This window comes from Lactuca sativa, chromosome 9 (genome assembly GCF_002870075.4).
Source record: "Lactuca sativa cultivar Salinas chromosome 9, Lsat_Salinas_v11, whole genome shotgun sequence".
Lineage (NCBI taxonomy): Eukaryota > Viridiplantae > Streptophyta > Magnoliopsida > Asterales > Asteraceae > Lactuca > Lactuca sativa.
In genome coordinates this window covers 113,117,004-113,139,015 of record NC_056631.2, presented here as the reverse complement: position 1 = coordinate 113,139,015, position 22,012 = coordinate 113,117,004, and the positions used below count along the sequence as shown (strand labels likewise).

Sequence of the window (22,012 nt, the reverse complement as noted above, 5' to 3'; positions counted from 1 at the left end):
GAGATGGGCTACACTGATGTCTTGACAACCATTGCCAAAGTCAAGAAGTCCTGACTACCATCTCAGTGGAATGGTCTTCTCACTTTGCTGATAAAAGGGTTGGTAGAACGAAGTGCTGGATCCGATGGCACTAGCAAGGGGTTTCTGGCCATTCTCTACGGTTTGTATAATGGGTTGAACCTGGACTATGGGTCAATCATATGGTCTCAGGTTGTGCAAATTCTGAACACATCCACTCGTCATTTTGAAATCTCTTGTGGACGATTTTGGACCATTATTACTCAAAGAGCCATTGACACTTTGGAAATTCCGGTGATGAAGGATGCTCTAATTGCGTCAATTTCAACCTTCCATATAAAGAAGATCATCATCTCTGACCCAGTCAAGTTTCATCACAATGGTTCGATTCCGGAGACAATGTACCGAAGTGTTACCCCACATAGTAAGGTGATGGCCGACTACAACAAGCTTCATCCCACAAAGTTGAGAGTTCTCACTACCGAACAACAAGCTACTTTAGATGCTCTTGACAAGCCGAGTAACCGAGGCAAACGGGTGACTACTAAGAAGGAGACAACCGAGCATAAACCCTCTAAGCCTTCCAAAAGCAAGAAGCCAAAGTAAGAGACCGAAAGTTCTTCTAAGCCAAAGAAGATCAAACGAATGGCACAAAAACCTAAGGACCCATCTCCTTCACAATCTGAAAACCAAGATGATGAAGAAGCCACGTCTCCACATGTGTCTCCAAGAGGTAATACTCCACATAGATCTCCTTCCCCAACTCAAGAAGTCAACATTCCAACTCCACCTCCATCACCTAAACAATCCCCTCCTAAACCAGAAGATGTTAAAATTCCAACTCCACCCCCTTCACCAAAACAAACAACCCCAAAAATAACACCACCGAAACAGCCAACTCCAACAGCGACACCGAAAGTTCCAGTTTCGGTTGTTCCCACTTCTACAACCGAAACTTCTCTACCACCTCCACCAGTATCTTCTGTTTCTATTTCCACAACACCTTTATCTACTCCAATCATTACCCCAGTCACAACCACTACAATCCCTGAACAAACAGCAAGGGTCAAGGTATCTAATACGGGGGCACCTACTGTACCCGGCACCCCTGTCATCACTATACCTCCCTTGCCAACCCAATCAACCGGTTCCAATGCTACTCTTGAAGGCGACAATGATGAGTATGTAACACCCAGAATTTCAAAATTATTTTTTCACAAATTATAAAAACATTTCTCATTTAATTTTCATAAAAACATTATGTTTTAAAATCCCAAATCACATCATACAAAATCCGAAGATCATATGTATATTAAAATCCCATGCGTGTGTACAGATCAAGCCGGCGCCTTCCCACGGTCATCGCTAGCATCTGAAACAACAACACTAACACTGTAAGCACAATGCTTAGTGAGTTCCCCAAAATACCACATATAACACATATAAGCCACTCGAGGCTATAACTCTGTGGGTCCGTGCACCCAAACTCTGTGAACCCTCAGGTTCTAACTCTGGGAACCTTCCGGTTCCAACTCTATAAATATGCACATCATAAATCACATAGACATCATGTAGTAAAACACATAGCATACACATAACATACACATACTCTGACACATAACTCTGATTACCTACTCAAGGTAAAGTATAGTGAGAAGACTCACCTCGTGTATCTCGATAACTCGCGAATCCTGGAAATCACTCGTGCTCGATCCTCCGAGCTATACTCCTCCTATAACATCATATGTCTCTTAATTAATACTTTTACCACTAAGGTTGACTACCCCTATCAAGTCAACACTGGTCAACTCTGGTCAACGGTCAACGGTCAACGGTGACCGGACTCGGCGAGTGCACTAGGGCGACTCGGCGAGTCTAAGCGTTTTCACCAACTCTCTAGGATTCCCTTTTGGCACGTCAAGTACTCCCCTGACTCGACGAGTTCCACCTGGCATGAATCGCGGGGCTACCACGACTCAACTCGCTGAGTCTCAAGAACAACTCGGCGAGTTCCAGTTCGACTCAATCCACCTGTCAACCCTTTCTAACTCTCCCTGACTCACCGAGTCAACTCATAACTCGGCTGGACCACTCACTGAGTGGTTAAGGACAATCTTCATGCTACTCGTCGAGTCTGTTCTTCAGACTCGGCGAGTCCATGCCATGCATCGACCCAAACTTGCTTCTGAGGTCAGATCTGCTCCAACAACTCATAGATCTGGCCCTCCTGACCTTATTCATCACGTAAAGTCCATATCTTGGTGCTCATAACACACCCCATGACTCATAATTGGTGTTTTGACCTTAAGCATAAAGACCCCAATCCAAAACCCCTATGGATTCATAAAAAGCTTGGGCAAAGGGACACTCTGGACCTCCAAAGGTCCAGATCTAGAACCTAACTCGCTTTAGGGACCAAGGGAGCACAAGATCTAGCCACAAAAGGGCTCAATAAGCCCTAAATCAATATAAACATCAACATGACAGAGAATAGCTCGAAGGTAGTACCTAAAATGTGATATTCTGGACCTCAAATCTTCAGGAAGTGGCTCCTCTTGATTGCCCCTTAGCTATTGCTTCATTTCCCTTGCAATATAACACCTCCAAGGTCAATAATGGCTCCTTGCTTTGTTCCAAACGCTCAAACTCGCTAGGGTTTCACTCAGGGGTCTGGTGAGCACGAATGACGGCCTTAAGGCCCTTTAAATAGGTCCCAAACCCGAGAAATTAGGGTTTCATTAAACAGCGCGGACTCGCCGAGTCCATACCTTGGACTCGCCGAGTCCAGGCGCGAACCCGCATCCAGAACCGCGATCCTACTCGGCGAGTTTGAGCTCCAACTCGCCAATGCCCCTCACAAATCACCAAAAACATAAGCATAAAAGATACCTAGAAATCCGCGCTGTTACAACTCTCCCCCACTAGAACTAGACTTCGCCCTCGAATTCTCGCTCTGAAAATAGCTCCGGATGCTGCTCACGCATCTCACGCTCCGGCTCCCAGGTCATCTCTGATCCCTTCCTGTGTTGGCACTGAACCAACACCAGGGGTACCTCCTTGTTCCTCAGAACCTTGATTTTCCGATCTCTGATAGTCACTGGTCTCTCAGCATAATTCAGGCTCGCATCCACCTGAATATCCTCTAATGGAACCACTGGCGACTCATCGGCTATACACTTCCTCAGCTGCGACACATGAAAAGTGTCATGAATCTGCCCCAACTCTGCTGGCAAATCCAAACGATAGGCTACCCGACCTACCCTCGCGATCACACGGAATGGACCAATATACCTGGGCCCCAACTTGCCCCTCTTCCTGAATCGAATCACTCCTTTCCAAGGAGAGACCTTCAGGAGAACAAAGTCGCCGACTTGAAACTCAAGCTCGGACCGGCGTCTGTTTGCATAACTCTTATGTCGGCTCTGAGCGGTCAACAACCTCTGCCTGACCTGCTGAATCTACTATGTCGTCTGAAGTACGATCTTTGTACTGCCCATCACCCTCTGCCCAACCTCTCTCCAACAAATGGGGGTCCGACACCTCCTCCTATACAACAGCTCAAAGGGCGGCATACCAATGCTCGAATGATGGTTGTTGTTGTAGGAAAACTCTACCAAGGGTAAATACGTATCCCAGCTACCCCCGAAATCCAACACACATGCTCGGAGCATGTCCTCAAGCGTCTGAATCGTCCGCTCACTCTGACCGTCTGTCTGGGGATGATATGCGGTACTAAAATGCAGTCTAGTACCCAGCTCCTCATGAAATTTCTTCCAGAATCTGGAAGTGAAGCGCACATCACGGTCTGAAACAATCGAGATCGGCACCCCATGCCGAGATACCACGTCCCTCACATACACCTCCGGCAATTTCTCTGCTGAAGAACTCTCACTGATGGCAAGGAAGTGAGCGCTCTTCGTCAACCTGTCCACAATCACCCAAATGGCATCAACTCCTCTGGCAGTCCTCGGCAATCTGGTGATGAAATCCATAGTGATCTGTTCCCACTTCTACTTGGGAACCTCCAATGGCTGCAACTTGCCATGCGGCCTCTAGTGCTCGGCCTTAACTCTACGGCAGGTCAAGCACCTCTCAACAAACCACGCAACATCCCTCTTCATACAGGGCCACCAATACTCCTTTCTCAAATCCAAATACATCTTAGTGGCCCCCAGATGGATCGAAAATTTTGACCGATGAGCCTCCTCCATCAAAATGGTACGCGTTCCTCCCACAAATGGCACCCAGATACGCCCCTGGAAAGTCATAAGCCCCCGACCATCGGTAACGAACTCTGAAACCAAACCAACAACCCGTTCCCTCTTCTGCATCTCAGGTTACACAGCCTCGGCATGTGCCCCACGAATGGCGTCCAATACCGGAGCTATCACGGTCAATCTCAAACATACATCCCGCAGTGGAGTGCTCTCCGCCCTGCAGCTCAACGCATCGACTACCACATTATCCTTGCCTAGGTGGTATAGGATCTCACAATCATAATCTTTGACCACATCCAACCACCTTCTCTGTCGCATATTTAGGTTGGGCTGATCCATCAAATACTTCAAACCCTTATGGTCCGTGTATATCGTACACCGAACCCCATACAAGTAGTGACGCCAAATCTTGAGGGAGAACACCACTGCCCCCAACTCTAGATCATGGGTGGGATATCTCGCCTCATGAGGCTTTAGCTGCGTCGATGCATATGTTATCACATGCCCTCTCTGCATCAGCACCGCTCCCAGTCCCAAAATCGATGCATCACAATATACCACAAAGTCCTCCATCCCTTCCGGGAGAGCTAATACCGGGGCTTCGCACAACCTTTGGTGACGTGTCTCAAAGGAGGCCTGCTGCTCGGGGCCCCATGAAAAAGCAACACCCTTCCGGGTCAATTTGGTGAGTGGCACTGCGATCTTAGAGAAATCCCTGATAAACCTCCGATAATACCCTGCCAACCCTAGGAAACTCCTGATCTCGAAGGGTGACTTCAGCACCTCCCAACTCATCACCGCCTCAACCTTCGCCGGATCGACCAATATCCCTTCCTGGTTAACGAGATGTCCTAAGAACTGGACCTCCCGCAACCAGAAATCACACTTGGAGAATTTGGCATAAAGCCTCTCCGATCTCAGACCTCCGAGAACCTCTCTCAGATGCTCCTCATGATGCTCTCTAGATCTCGAATATACCAGAATGTCGTCGATAAACACAATCACCGACCGATCCAGCATCGGCCTACACACTCGGTTCATGAGATCCATGAACACCGCCGGGGCATTGGTGAGCCCAAAAGGCATCACCACAAACTCATAATGCCCATAACGCGTCCTGAACGCTGTCTTCTGGACGTCCACATCCCGCACCCTCACCTGATGATATCCAGACCTCAAATCAATCTTGGAGAACCATGATGCTCCCTCCAACTGATCGAACAAATCGTGGATCCTCGGCAACGGGTAACGGTTCTTGACCGTCAGGTTGTTCAACTCCCGGTAATCAATGCACATCCGGTGTGAACCATCCTTTTTCTTGACGAACAGGATAGGCGCTCCCCACGGCGAGCTGCTCGGCCGAATAAACCCCTTCCCCAACAGCTCCTGGAGCTGTGAGGATAACTCTTGCATCTTTGGAGGTGCAAGGCGATAAGGCACCTTAGCGATAGGTGCAGCCCCCGGAACCAAATCGATACCGAACTCCACTTGCCTCACAGGAGGCACACCCGACAACTCCCCGGGAAAAACATCCGGGAACTCACGCACCACCGGAACCTCCTCAACTGAACTCGGCCTCTCGGAAACCACCCGTGTATCCATCACATGCGCCACAAAACCCTTACAGCCCTGCTGTAGACACTGCCTCACCCTAGCGGCCGAACAAAACGCTGATCCTGAACTTGTACCCTTGCCGTATACCGAAAGAACTCCCCCACTAGGGTCTTGTATGGTCACCAGCTGACGCTCGCAGTCGATAACCGCACCGAATCTGCTCAACCAGTCCATGCCCACAATGATACAGACATCACCCATCGGAATAGGAACCAAATGAATTGGGAACTCAACACCGAAAATCTCGACTACGCAACCTCGAAGAACCTCCGTGGCATATATCACTCTCTCATCAGCTATGGAAACTGTCAGAGGCCGACTCAACGCCTCACGATTAACACTAATATGCTGACTGAAAGCCAGAGATACAAAAGACCGACTCGCACCCGAGTCAAATAACACCAAGGAAGGTACAGAATTCACAAGGAAAGTACCTATGCATAACATAACATAAGCATAATATCTCAACATCAAAATAAATACATGAAAGAATACATACCAGCCACGACATCGGGCGCTGCACGGACCTCCTCCGCGGTCAGCTGAAAAGCTCTCCCTCGTGCCCTCGATGCCTCGGCCTTCACCGGCCGACTCTCTGTAGATCTGATGGCGGCAGGGGCGGATCCCTGAGGTGCTCCCTGAGCTGATCCCCGCAACTGCGGACACTCCTCCTTCCGGTGTCCGGTCTGGTTGCAGTGAAAACACACCGCAAACCCCTTGGGGCAGTCCTTGGCCATATGCCCCTCCTTGCCACACTTGTAGCAATCCCGCTCCGCAGACTCCATCATGACCCTTGCCACACTTCCCACAAGTGCGGCCCTTCTGGCTCCCTGGTTTGGGATCAGCGGGCTTGGCCCGCTTGGCTGCCGGCTGAGACTGTGTCGGTCGCCAATCCCTCCCCTGAGACTCCGCCTTCTCCCTGGCCTGAGTCTCTAGCTCAATCTCCCTCTTCCGGGCATTTTCCTGAAGCTCAGCAAATGTCCGGCACGAGGAGTTCGCCGCGAACTCCCGAATATCCCGCCTCAAAATGCTCAAATAACGACTCATACGTGCCTGCTCCGTAGACACGTGCTCAGGGCAGAACATCGCCTTCTCATGGAACATCCTGGTAATCACCGTAACAGACACAGTACCCTGCTTGAGGGTCAGAAACTCCTGGGCCAAACGCTCCCTCTCCACCTGGGGAACGTACTCATCTCGAAACATGGCAGTGAACCTCTCCCAGGTCATTGCCGCAAGCTCAGCAGGCGTAAAATGCGCCGTCACAAACTTCCACCAGTCCTTCGCTCCCAAGCGAAGCTGGTTCAGCGCGAACCGAACCTTCAAATGCTCAGGAGATGAGCAAGTGAAGAAGCATCCCTCTATATCAGATATCCACCTCATAGCTGCCACCGGATCCGGGGTACCATCAAACTCTGGTGGTTTTGTGTTGCTGAACTCCCGGAACAGTAATGCATCACCACCTTGCAGCCTCGCGGCAGCAATCGTTGCGGTGGCCGCTGCACCAGCAGCCTCAGAAAGAGCAGCATAACGCTCGTCAAAGGTCTCAATCAGCGTGGTCTTTATAGACCCAAAAATCTCCGGTATCTCTGCCCTGATGGCTGCAGCCACCTCCTCATGGATGATACGGCGGATCTCCTCATCACTGGTACCACTGCTCTCAGGCATCAAGCGAGTCCTCACCATGATCTTCCTCTGAAATAAAACATACGATAAATTAGAACCCATACGAGCATACTCACACTCGTCAACTCTTTCCTCCTTGATCCTTGGTATTCCAAAGATTCTTACTTGGGCTGTACACCGCTCCGGTGCTTTCAGTAGTACGGGCCCAATACTACTGTCCGCACCGTATCAGAATACACCCCAAGTCCTCCTCTTCGGATCCCAAATTCCAAGTACTCTATCTTGCATAGACCACTCTCTAATAGATCTCTCATAAGCCCCTCGCTGCTACCTACTCACTCTCAAGCATCTCATAGCAGCTCACCTCTTCCAAGGCTAAGACATCACAAATCAGGCCACTCTAGTCCTAATAGGAATACTTAGCCTACTCTAGCTTGCGAATACATCATATCAGTATCAATATCACATAACATAAGGGTATTTTGGGAAATCACCGTTCGGGCGCGGACTGATCGTACACACAACTCTGCTCTGCGTTTTCAAAAATCTTTTATTCTTTTTCAAAATACTTCTCAAATCCTCAGTTTGAGTTCAAATACGCCCGAAGGTGTACTCGAATCCCTCAAACCAAGGCTCTGATACCAACTTGTAACACCCTGAATTTCAAAATAATTTTTTCACAAATTATAAAAACACTTCTCATTTAATTTTCATAAAAAACATTAAGTTTTAAAATCCCAAATCACATCATACAAAATCCCAAGATCATATGTATATCAAAATCCCATGCGTGTGTACAAATCAAGCCGGCGCCTTCCCACGGTCATCGCTAGTACCTGAAACAACAACACTAACACTGTAAGCACAAAGCTTAGTGAGTTCCCCAAAATACCACATATAACACATATAAGCCACTCGAGGCTATAACTCTGTGGGTCCGTGCACCCAAACTCTGTGAACCCTCAGGTTCTAACTCTGGGAACCTTCCGGTTCCAACTCTATAAACATGCACAACATAAATCACATAGACATCATGCAGTAAAACACATAGCATACACATAACATACAGATACTCTGACACATAACTCTGATTACCTACTCAAGGTAAAGTATAGTGAGAAGACTCACCTCGTGTATCTCGATAACTCGCGAATCCTGGAAATCACTCGTGCTCGATCCTCCGAGCTATACTCCTCCTATACCATCATATGTCTCTTAATTAACACTTTTTCCACTAAGGTTGACTACCCCTATCAAGTCAACACTGGTCAACAGTCAACGGTCAACGGTGACCGGCCTCGGCGAGTGCACTAGGGCGACTCGGCGAGTCTAAGCATTTTCACCAACTCTCTAGGATTCCCTTTTGACACGTCAAGTACTCCCCTGACTCGACGAGTTCCACCTGGCATGAATCGCGGGGCTACCATGACTCAACTCGCCGAGTCTCAAGAACAACTCTTAAGTGTTCTATCTAAGGGAAGGTGTATGATTTTGATAAATGTCTAACCATTATGATTACGACATCCCTCTTCATAATTGTTTAGACACACAAGTGTGCTATCTAAGGGAAGGTGTATGATTTTGATAAAGTTTAATCAAAACAATCTAGTATCAGAAATCTGAACTTTGCTAAGAAAGTCAGTTGATTTCTGAGTACATGTCAAAGCTAGTGGGAGCATAAGTGTTATGCTAATAATCATCATGTTAGTGGGAGCATGATATATATGATAAGTATTGCAAGCTAGCAATGTTAATTATAGAAAACAAAAGTTTCAATTGGGAAAGAGTTGTTTTGCTATAATTAAGGGAGAGGAAATTATACTTCATCTCAAATCTATAAGCTTAGATCGTGAGGTTTTAATCATTTAGTTAAGGATATATATGAATTTCATGTTGGAATGGCTCAACACAAGGAAATTTTGTATATGAGTCCATTATTTGCGTTCTAAAATTCGATTATGATTGCGGCATCCCTTTTCATAATCTGAATTATGAGAACTTGGCAAATTGAAATGGAAATGTTATAGCAAAAGACTGGTTTAATCTTTATGTGAGACATCATGAATCGTGTCCCATATGCTTTGGATATAGGATCGATTACATGTTCTATATTCATCCTTTCTAAAATTTTCCAAATGCCTGGGGCATTAAGAAGGGAACAGGTTTAGAACTGGATATGACTAAAATGATTAAACAATTGTCGAGGACAATCTAAAGTTTACCAAAGATTGGATGCTCAAGGACAGTTGGAAGTATAGTGATAATTCTGGAAGGACCATAGTGACATAGTCTGTAAGGAGGCAACTCTTGTTCAGAAGTGATAGTCAAAATGGAATCTGGAAATGTTTCAAAGTTAGAATTTTCAATCTGTTTAAGATTAGGAAACTTAATGCAAGAAGGATCTTTCCAAGGAGCTGATCTCCTTTGGAATACTCTGTAATGATTGTTGTCAAGTCTTTCTGACTTTGTGCATAATCATTACAAGAGGATCAATGCATATAAGTTTAGAATCTAACAGATTTCAGTAAATGGCATGAATTTGGAATTCTTGCAATTGCAGTAAGGATTTGGGAGTGTGAATAGAGAGTCATTGAAGTTATGTTCAATTGATCTAGTTCACAAAGTAAAGACCATAGACAAACATAGTATGCATACTTGGTGTGTGGCATGACTAGAGTTTAGAAAACATAGTGTACATGCTTGGAGCATGGGACAACTATTGTTTTAAATTCAAGAATAAAGTTGATAGCTGAAACAGTATACAATGAATAATGTGTAATCATATGGTGATAAATAAAAGGTGTTTTATTTATGTTCATAGGTTTTGATACCATATTGGATTCAATTATTCTTGTGTTTCAATTTGCATGTTTTGACTTCCAGAATAAGCTAGGTCATTCTTCCGGAATGAATAAGTTATTCAAACCATCCACAGTCGGTCATATGTTGGAAGTAGATATGAATTAAGACTTTCATGGGTTGGCTTGTAGAGGTCTAAGGTGTTGGACAAAGGGCTACAACATTGATGAGTGCTCATAAGTTCTGAGTATTGGATTCAACCCGCGCTCATTGGAATCACTTCATGGATTTTATCACGAGTGATCATGAGACGATAATATCTTATATTCTTCAAACCTAGAGATATGAGTTGTTACTATGAGTTGGTTGTACATTGATTGCACGAAAACGCATTTGGTAACTCGGTGCTATAAAACGGGCCTTTGTGTATGATTCAACAAATAGTAGAACAAGCCATATGAGTCGAAGTTTTTCCATTCCTTTTAACTTCGGGATAAAAGCGATATCTGTGGGCCCCTCGATGATTTGATGATGAAAAATGGAAGTGCTCGGCCGGGCCAGGACTGATTTGATTTGTTCAATTAGTCAGTCGTCATAAATCGGAAATCGGGAAACAACAAATGGACAGAGAGAATGATTATAATCCATGTCTCAGTCCATATGATATCTAGAATGGAGGAATATATGATCCCTTATGTAATGGACAAGTTCGTTGACAAGATCAGAGTTCGACAGCGACTTTAAGAGCTACGATTGCCAGTTAGGTTTGAAGTCATACGCAATAATAGTTTTAGACTTATCCAAGTGGGAGACTGTTGGATTAATGTCTATGACCATAACTATATTGGGTATGTACTTGACCCAACCCGACATGGTCCATTTGGGTTGCACTTCACCGACACAATTTATATGGATAATCTTTTGAGAATAGTATGTTTATGATTAATAGTAATATATTATAAGTTCTAATATATTCATATGGAATCATATTATTTAATTAGTATTGATCAAGAATTAATTTATAGTTAATTAAGTGATCAAAAGGAACTAATTAAATATGGACTCTTATATATATGGAATGGGCCAAGTTCATTTAGGTTGGGCTAAGCTTTCATGGATAGTCCATGGAGTGTTTAACCCACGGATCCTAGGAAATGAAAGGTCATGGGTATTAGGGTTTAACCCTAATCCTCCACACTATATAAAGATGTCCTTGGTTGGTGAAATTGCACTAGTGTGGTACACTAAGAAGGGCTAGCCAATTTCACTAGAGAGAACCAAGTATCCATATTCTCTAAAGTCTTCCAAGGTGTTTTGGTGATTTGTGGTTCCATTTGAGGCTTCCACACTATTGGGGCTAAGCTCTTAAAGTTTGAAGACATCAAGCTACATCAAAAGGTATGTCATCTAACTAGTACTTTGTAGTATAAGAACTTCATTATATGCTAGTTAGGATTAAAGCCTTGGGAGATATTCAAGATAGTTGATTTAAAGTCCTTAATATGACACCTAATTAATTCCATAACTTATGTGTTTAAAGTAGTTTTAATCCAAAAACTCTTCAAGTTCCATAACTTGAGGACAAGTTATGGAAGACTTTAAACTAATAAAAGAATTAACTTTTCTTTATTTTATAAATTATGGAATTAATTAAGGTTACACTTTTTATTTATTTATTTATTATTTAATTAAGAGACTCTTGGTCCTCCATAACTTGAGGACAAGTTATGGAGACATAAAACCATTTAATTAGAACTAGACTCTTCATTTTTGTAACCTTTGCCAACTTTTATGAGTTTTATGAGACTTAAATGTGACTTTTCATATAACTTGAGGACAAGTTACAAAAACACATTTTAGAATCAACTCTTAGATTAATTTGGATTGAAAACAACTATTTCACTCAACTTTTCTATTAATCTAAGCAACTCATAAGAACAAGATAGTTCAAATCAAACTTTTTCATGTGATTAGTCTAAACCTTAAACTAATACAAAACATGAATCTATTGATAATTATCCTTGAAATTGGATTAGCATGAACATTACCACATCAAAAAAACAAGTTGATAAGTCCAAAAACATCTTAGGGTAATGTTCCTACTCCAATTCCAGCCAAAAAATTCGAATTTATGTTGTCTGGGGTTCCAACTCGTCGAGTGCATGAACAAACTCGGCGAGTTGGATGCTTTTTGACTTAGACTCGGCGAGTCTGCTGGGCAGACAGCATCAAAACTCGATTTTTCAACTTCTTTTGCAAGTATAACAAGAAAACAAACTAGTCGCTGATACCACTGTTCGGTTTTGAGCATTCTAACACTCCTATGGTGTACATGCAACCCTATAAACCTTGGATCTATGTTTTCTCTATAATACATGCAAATAAGAACTTTCCAAGGCTTTAATCCTAACTAGCATATAATGAAGTTCTTATACTACAAAGTACTAGTTAGATGACATACCTTTTGATGTAGCTTGATGTCTTCAAGCTTTAAGAGCTTAGCCCCAATAGTGTGGAAGCCTCAAATGGAACCACAAATCACCAAAACACCTTGGAAGACTTTAGAGAATATGGATACTTGGTTCTCTCTAGTGAAATTGGCTAGCCCTTCTTAGTGTACCACACTAGTGACAATTTCACCAACCAAGGACATCTTTATATAGTGTGGAAGATTAGGGTTAAACCCTAATACCCATGACCTTTCATTTCCTAGGATCCATGGGTTAAACACTCCATGGACTATCCATGAAAGCTTAGCCCAACCTAAATGAACTTGGCCCATTCCATATATATAAGAGTCCATATTTAACTAGTTCCTTTTGATCACTTAATTAACTATAAATTAATTCTTGATCAATACTAATTAAATAATATGATTCCATTTTAATATATTAGAACTTATAATATATTAATATTAATTATAAACATACTATTCTCAAAAGATTATCCATATAAATTGTGTCGGTGAAGTGCAACCCAAATGGACCATGCCGAGTCGGGTCAAGTACATACCAAATATAGTTATGGACTTAGACATTAATCCAACACTTACTTGAGCTCAACTGATTGCATGCAGCACACCCTTTTCTCTTATCAAATTTCTTTTCTTTCTGAATTCTTTTTGGTTTTCTAAAACTGTTTTCGAAATCAAAACTCTTTTTACAAAACTTGTCTTTTCATTTTGGAAACTTTTATACCAATCCCTTAGTTTGAGTTCAGACACACCCGAGAGTATGTCTGAATACCTCAAACCAAGGCTCTGATACCAACTTGCAATGTCCCGAAAATCCGTACCAAAAAATTTTCATTAAATCATTACCAAAGCCATATTCATAAAAACATATCATAAGTCATACATAAATTTAGAGTATCGTTTCCAAAACATATTTTCATTATCAGAGTAAAACATCCCAGGCTGACTAATCAATGGTGTGTGTCATGCGATCACCCCGAGCTCTTCCCTCCGCTACCGGAAGTACCTGAAACCAAAACTGAAACCATAATCATGAAGCTTAGTGAGTTCCCCCAACCTACCACATACCCTGCATAAACACATACTGCACGTACTGGGCCACACCCGCTATTCTGGGCCTCGCCCGCTACAATGGCCCTGCCTGGCTTCGAGCCCCGCTCGGATACAAATCTGTTTCTTTTAGGCCCCGCTTGACTCTAGGCCCCACCCGCTAACCACATAATACAAAATAGCATATAACGCATTACTAAACATACCCTACTGTATTCCTATCCTAAGGCCTCGCTTGTCTTGGGCCTCGCCCCTATCCTGTTACTAGAGAGTCATGGAACCTTGTCCAAGCTCCTACTGTAAGTGAGATATGAGTCCCCGCCCACACTCACTCCATACCTATCTCGGGCCTTCCCCCTGATCAGCTACTAATGATATATGGAGCACTTTTCATACTCTTCTATTGGTGATATACGGGACCTCGCCCACACTCACCTCCCTACCAGGCACATACATGCATTACACAGACAACAAGTATACTCTATCATGCAAACCATTCCTTGGGCACCCGCCCGACATTGGACCTTGGTCCTGAATATCATACAAGAAAAAAGTTCCTATGGCAAACCCCCGGGTCTTCCTACTCATAACTACATGGGCCGACATTGTGGCCGTAGACCCATTCACACAAAGGGAAACTCACATGTACTGCTGAACTTTTGCTAAAGCCCTCTGACCACTGACCGAAAATTCTCTGAACCGCTGCTCCACTAGCTTCCTGAGCTTCAAACTAATACTCACAACAAAAGGGTTGGATCCTCCAGCTCCTTAGTGATCAAATCCTCCAAATCTTCCTCTTGCAAAAGCCCCAAACTCACTTTCTTCCTTCGCTCACTCAACTTAGGGTTTGGAATCGTGTATAGCAGCTTCTGGCCGACAAGGGGGACTAAGGAAAGGACATAAGGTCCTTTAAATATGGTACAAACCCTAAGATTAGGGCTTTTCTCATCCAGACCACACTCATCGAGTCTACTTTCCAACTCGCCGAGTCGGTCACTTATTCCATAACCCGGATCTCGCTCCGAGTTGACGAGTTCACCTATGGACTCGACGAGTTGACTCCTTGACTTATAGCTTTTCCTTTCTTTTCTTGGTCTTTCTGATTCTAGGTGTTACACGTTGATGGGATAGGCCCAATAAGGCAAGGAATAAGTAACTTTTTCCCTTAAGGCCCGGCTATAGGGTTTGGACTCTCGGGCTCGATTATGGACCTAATTTCTAATTAGGGTTCATTTTCTTGTGATTTAGTGGGGATTTCCGATTCAGCATCCCGGTCATTTGTTTGACTGTCAGCAGGATGATGTAAGTTTTCTCACTATACTATAGGAAACTAGGTTATGTTATATGCTTGTAGTCTTTGTGACTCCTGTTGTATGTGTTATATGCATGTCTTCCTATTTGCTATATTTATGTAGGGTGAAATAGACCCGATACAGCCTTGTGCTGACATAAGAGTTTAAATAGACTCGGGGGTGAAATAGACATGGTATGGTTTTGGCCGACACATGAGTTAAAATAGACTTGGTGATGAAATAGACCCAGGAGTGAAATAGACATGACACAACCTTGAGCTGGTAGATATGTATGGTATGCGGTGTTTTGGGGAAGTCTCTAAGCTTCATGCTTACGGTTTTCAGTTTATGTTTCAGGTGCTTCATATCGCAGGGTAATAACTCAGTATGATCACATTGCACACACCATATTGTTTCGTATTTTATTTGAACAAGATGTATTTTGATGATTTTGACATACTCTAATTTTTTTTATGGTTTTATAAAAACATTTTGGATGATGGTTTTATTATTATAAAAATTAAAATTTTTAGTCTTAAGCTTTGGGATGTTACAATAATTAGATTGTGGATACTTACCAAGGAAATCAACAATCTTATAATAGAAACACGTGCAACCAGAGTGTACATATTAAAATAGTCAACATCGGGTTTCCGCCTAAAATCGTGAATAGCCAACCAGGCTTTGAACTTGTTATTGTCAATAGTCCCATTCACGTTCATTTTCTTTTTGAAAATGAATTTGCAACCAAGTATTTTAGAAGTTGCAGGAAAATCAAACAACACCTAAGTGTTGTTCTCAAGAATTGATTAGATTTTATCATCAATTGCTTCCTTCCAAAAGACAACATCACGATACTCCATATCCTCTTGATATGTCTTCAGATCATCCTCAATACTACAACAATAAAATTGTTGAATACCAGGTTCATCCCTTGAACTTTCCACTAAATATAGTTGGAAGTCAGAACCAGAATCTTTTGTAATTATGCTTCTTTTGCTCCTGCAAAGCTCTTGTGTTTCTAGTATAGCAAAAAACATCTTGAATTTCTATATTTTACACTTCATTAGTTCCAAAAGTCATATCTTTAGGCATTTGACTTGATGAAAAATACATACCATCAACTATTGCATCCCGTGACTCGATAACGATGTTAATCAGTACAAAATCATTAGGTTCTATTACATGGAACCTATATATGTTGGAATGTTCAACCTACCAAATGAATATGCAATCTATTCTATGTTCTCCTAAAATTTTCTTTTGGGCTTAGTGAGTTTTATAACTGGCCGACATCCCTAAACACGAAAATAGCTTAAATTTGACTTTGTCTTCAAGAAAAGTTCATATAAGACAGTTTTATTCCTATTATTTGGAACCCTATTTGAAAAATAGCTGGCCATTAACATGGCTTCTCCCCCAAATCATTTACTCAATCTTGAGTAAGAAAGCATTGAGTTTACATTTTGTTGGGGCGAGTATAGTGTTGTGGTTTTTATGATTAATACCCACTAATTGGAAGTATATGAGATCCATATATTCAACTCCCCGGTCAGATATAAGAAATTTAACCAGATTCCCAATCGTAATTCAACTCGATTTTGTATATTTTGAAATTTTCCAATGCTTTTTTTTAGCATTAAGCAAATACACTAGAAAAACCAAGTACAGTCATCAATGAGTGTGACCATATAATTTTTATTTCCCAATGATGGAGTAGAGTGGAAATCATACAAATCACTGCATTCAAGTTCAAAAATAGATCTTGAATCAAAAGATTATTTTTTGTAGTTTTGAAAAGGTTGTTTTGTGTTGTTTGAATTGACCCAAAATGCGAAGGATTTTGTTGGGTTGTTCCATATACTAGATCTTGAATCCACCATTTTATAATTATTAAAACTACTAACCAACTTCTTGCTAAACGCATCCCCATCCATGTATTTTAATTCAAGAGTGTCCCATAACTCCTTTAGACTTTTTACTTAATAAAGAATCATCCATACCATTCTAAATGTGACCTCTATAGATGTAGTCACCATTCTCCCAATTGTTCCTCTTCATGGTATCTTCCAACTTCTCATTCTCCACCACTTCTAGCCTTAAAGTACACAACACATACATAACCTTCAGCATGGTCAGCATGACCAACATCTACTTCTGCCAACTCCTAAAATTGTTGCCTTCATGGTTGTCTAATTTTGTGAACTTCATGGCTAATTCACGGATTGGTTCTTCCATCTCCATTAAAGGATAATATCATTTCGTTTATTAGGAAAAGTAAGTACGGTGATGGTGGTGAACCAGATTCCTGATGAATCATGTAAGTTCACCTTCCTAACTTACATTTCAACCTGATACCTGGGTTACACGAAATCAATTCTAGTATAATCTAAAGGGACACTGCCGTATCTAGGCACAAAAACACAAGCCAAATACCAGAGAGTTTTGAGTTCAATTATAAAGAAGAAGAGGTGAAAAGTGTTTTATACGACTCAAAAGAGTATCAATGGTTTCCAAATAAACGAAATATATATAATATGATCTTATATATATATATATATATATATATATATATATATATATATATATATACACACATATATATATATATATATACATACATATATATATATATATATATATATATATATATATATATATATATATATATACATATATATATATATATATATATACATATATATATATATATATATATACATACATATATATATACATACATACATATATATATATATATATATATATATTCATAGGGCTAGGATCCTCAAAGCATTCAGGATCCTCAACTATCTCAAGATCCCGACTATTGCCGTTATAATTATTCACTAACATTTATAACGGTTATATTTTGTTCTTAATTAACACTTAAGCAGAAATAGTCAAGAGAAGGCTTATTCTCAACAAAGAGTCATCTCAACTATTCTAAAGACCTAGAATACCAAGTCAAACAACGTATACGAAGCTGGTCATAGAGGATCCTGGGAATATCGGACATATTGTTAGCTAGTTTAGACTATAAATTGATACATGTATCTCGCACACAACACACTCTACCTACTATTAGCTTAGTCTATGAACTTTTTCACTTGTTCTTACTGAAATACTCTCTGTAATCGTCATTTTACATTAATAAAATCATCAAGGCAGGTGATCATTTTCACCTCGCAAGGTTTTGTGTTGGAGATCCTAGCAAGGATCAAGGGCTTTCCTTGTAAACAATCGTGTCAATCTCTTTACCTTTCTATATTTCACAATTCGAACATCATAGCCTCACATTCAATTTGGTTGATTTATACTTGTGTAATTTTTTACCAAAACAATTTGGCGCCCACGGTGGGGCCGTCGTGTTCAAAATCCTCGAAAGATCATGTCTACAAAACCGATCCTATCTTCATCCTCTCCTTCCATTCTAACCAAAAACCTACCACCTCCTCCAAGTAGACCCCCTGGTCAGAGGAATGTGCCTAATACTTCCTAGAGAAACACCCCTCTAGTCACTAACCAAGGAAGTTTGGGATCTTCAGGACTCTAGGATCTGACTGCTCTGGCCACTACTGCTCAACTTTTCGCTATGATAAGGAAAATGACGCAATGGATAACTCGGAATCAAGACAACAATAGAGATCTACTAAGAAAAGTGGAGAGGATGAAGGCAGAATTTCAAAGATTCTAGGAAACGATGCGCACAGAACTTCGACAATGTAGGATCCTCAGGAAATCAACAAAGGAACACGGCTCCTGCTACTGCTACATCACCCTGGGGGACGACTACAAATAATCGAGCATCTATGATCAGTGATCTCGATGAGCCTTTCAATACTCCAAGAAACCTTGATTCTAGTAACTTCTTAAATAGCAATATTATCAATACTAACTGTATGATTGTTGATGCAGGAATAAGTCCAAACATGGCTAGGGAACTTTAGCAGTTGAGACAGATGATCTCAAGAATTCCCGTGGTAGTACAATCAATACTAGAAGCATTTCCAACAAGTCACAAGATCTTGAGATTTGCTCCTGCGATAATCGATACCGAAATTCCTAAGCACCTCTAGACTCCTAGTGTGAAGCCTTACAATGGAACTACGAATCCTGAAAAGCACATATCACAATACCGAGAAAGGATGGAGGTCATTTCCATCCCAGTGCCCTTGAAGGAAGCTTGCCTACGCAAAGGATTTAGTTCAACCCTCACGGGATCAGCTCTTAAATGGCTGCTAAATGTGTGTCCCTATTCTATTACTTCATTTACACATTTAATCAATATTTTCAGTAACCGATTTTCTTGTAGCAAAACCATCGAGAAGATCACTATTGATCTCTATCAGTGGTTCAAGATCCAAAAGAACGACTTACGGATTTTGTTAACAGGTTTAACAGGGAAGCTCTGAGCATCCCCAACATTGACATGGCTACTGCTCTAGCGGCCTTCAAAATGGGTCTAAGGAAGGAATCAGCCTTTTATGAGGATCTCATGATGACTCCTTTCAAGAGATTGGACGAAGTTAAGTGTCGAGCATTGAGGTTCATAAAGATTGAAGAGGATAAAGAAGTCCAAAAGAAGAGCAACCCTTCAAGTCAATACGAGAATCCCAATAGGAAGGCCGAATCATCGGCTCCAAGATCCTACAAATCAAAGCATTATTCTAAACCAGATCATCACAAGGTTAACGCCCTCGAAGATGAAGGAGAGGAAGAGGAACCTCCTAAGTGATGGGTTTTGAGCATTCTAACACTTCCTAAGTGTATATACAACCCTAATAACCTTGGATCTATGTTTGTCTAATAATCATGCAAAGTTGTTTTCCAAGGTTATGAACCTATCTAGCATACATGGGGAACAATTTTCTTTGTATAAAAGATAGAACTACATACCTTGTTGCTGAAAGTGTTCCTTGAAACCTTGTGAGCCTAGCACCTCAAGTGTGATGCATCAAATGCTTCACAGAACACCAAATGCAAAGAATAAACTTGAGAGAATACTCTAACACATGCAAAATCGGCCAAGCCCTCTTGTTTCTTAGTGTATCCGATTTTGGGGAGAGTTACATTGCTTATATAGTGTGTTGCATTAGGTAAACCCTAATGTACCATGACTCGTCATTTCTTGATCCATGGGTTTGTTGGATAAGGTGTCTAAGTCCATAACTTATTTGGTATATACTTGACCCGACCGGCATGGTCCATTTGGGTTGCATCTCATCCAAACTATTTATGGATAATTTTATGAGAGTTATACACATATCTTTATTAATATATTATAAGTTATAATATATTAATATGAGGTTATGTTATTTAAATAGTTTTAGTCTTAAATTAATTATGAATTAATTTAGAGATTAAAAGGAAGACTAATTAGATTATGGGCTATTGATTTTCTATGGTGTGGGCTAACACTCATTTGTTAATGGGCTAGGCTTTGATGGAAGTCCATGGATGATCCATGGAGCTTTTAACCCATGGATCCTTGGAAAGGAAAAGTCATGGGTTATTAGGGTTTCACCCTAACCATGTACACTATATAAGCATGCTTATGGTGCATGAAATGGCAACTAGTGAACTAGTGTGTGTGTGCTTGAGTGTGGCCGAAAATATACAAATGTGTATACTCTCTCAAAGTTTTCCAAGAGTTTGTGTTGCTTTGTGATTCCATTTGAGGCATTCACACTATTGGTGCTTGGCCCTCAAACTCCTCAAGAACCAAAATCATCAAAAAGGTATGTAATCTCTTCTAACTTTTTATGTTGAAATGTTCCCCATGCCATCTTAGATAGGTTATAAACCTTGGAAAATTATTATTTTGCATGTATTTAGACAAACATAGATCCAAGGTTTATTAGGGTTGCATGCACACTTAGGAAGTGTTAGATTGCTCAAAACCCAACAGTGGTATCAGAGCCTAGGCTTGCTTGTTTGATACTTGATGCAAAATAGTTGAAAAAAGTCGAAAAACTTGTTGTCTGACTGATGAACTCGCCGAGTCCATGGGGGGACTCGCCGAGTCCATGTGTATCTTCAACCTACTCGCCGAGTAGGTTCATGCACTCGACGAGTAGGAGCGACAGAGTGCAAATTTTTGACTTTTGCTGCTGGAAATGGACTAGAAACATTACCCTAAACTGTTTTGGTGTTTTAAAACTTGTTTTAGTTGGTGTAATGGTAGTTCTAATCCATTTACAATAGCATATATCAAAATTCCATGATTTTATGTGTTCATATAATTCTTGAAATTTTGATGATCATGTTCATGTTCTTATGAATTTAGAAGATGATAGGAATTATTTGCTGAATTGTTTAGAATTAATTCTTGATCATTTATGTGTTTTAATGGAGTCCATAATTTGTCCTCAAGTTATGGATATCCAAAGGTCACTTTCTTTAACACACACATTTAAACACATAAGTTACATGAAAGTGAAGAGTCTTCATTTTTATGAACCTTTAATTCATATGTTATGAAATGAAAAGTTTTGGATAGTTACCAAACTTGTCCTCAAGTTTTGGAATTTGTAAAGTTTCACACACTTTAATAAACTTTAATTCCAACCCTTAGAGTTTTAATAGTTAAAATTCAACCCTTATACTATTTATAACATTAATGGTTAATTATTATATATATATATATATATATATATATATATATATATATATGTATAAGAATAAGTCGTTCTACCGTTAGTAGGCCTCATTCACGAAGCCGGTCTATAAGGTGGGTATAAGGTTGTTGCCTATAAAATGGCGACTTAATGGGTGTCCACTCTTACCCACCGCTTGCTTGACTGGTGGAGGGTCGTTAGCCGAACGGGTAGGACAATGACTTTAAATCCTCATTAAAAGTATAATGATTATTATAAAGTAACTAAACCTTTTTAATTCCCAATCTTAGTTATTTTAGGAAA

At 41.1% G+C, this 22,012-nt stretch overlaps 1 protein-coding gene across 1 annotated transcript; it reads left to right on the top strand.

Annotated features, from left to right (window-relative positions):
• The first annotated feature begins 663 nt into the window (after window positions 1–663).
• Window positions 664–19,827, top strand: LOC111920278 (extensin-like). The gene is made up of 3 exons (XM_023915863.1): window positions 664–1,199; window positions 19,387–19,443; window positions 19,485–19,827. The coding sequence occupies exons 1-3, from the start codon at window positions 664–666 to the stop codon at window positions 19,825–19,827; spliced, it is 936 nt and encodes a 311-aa protein (XP_023771631.1).
• Window positions 19,828–22,012: the final 2,185 nt, after the last annotated feature.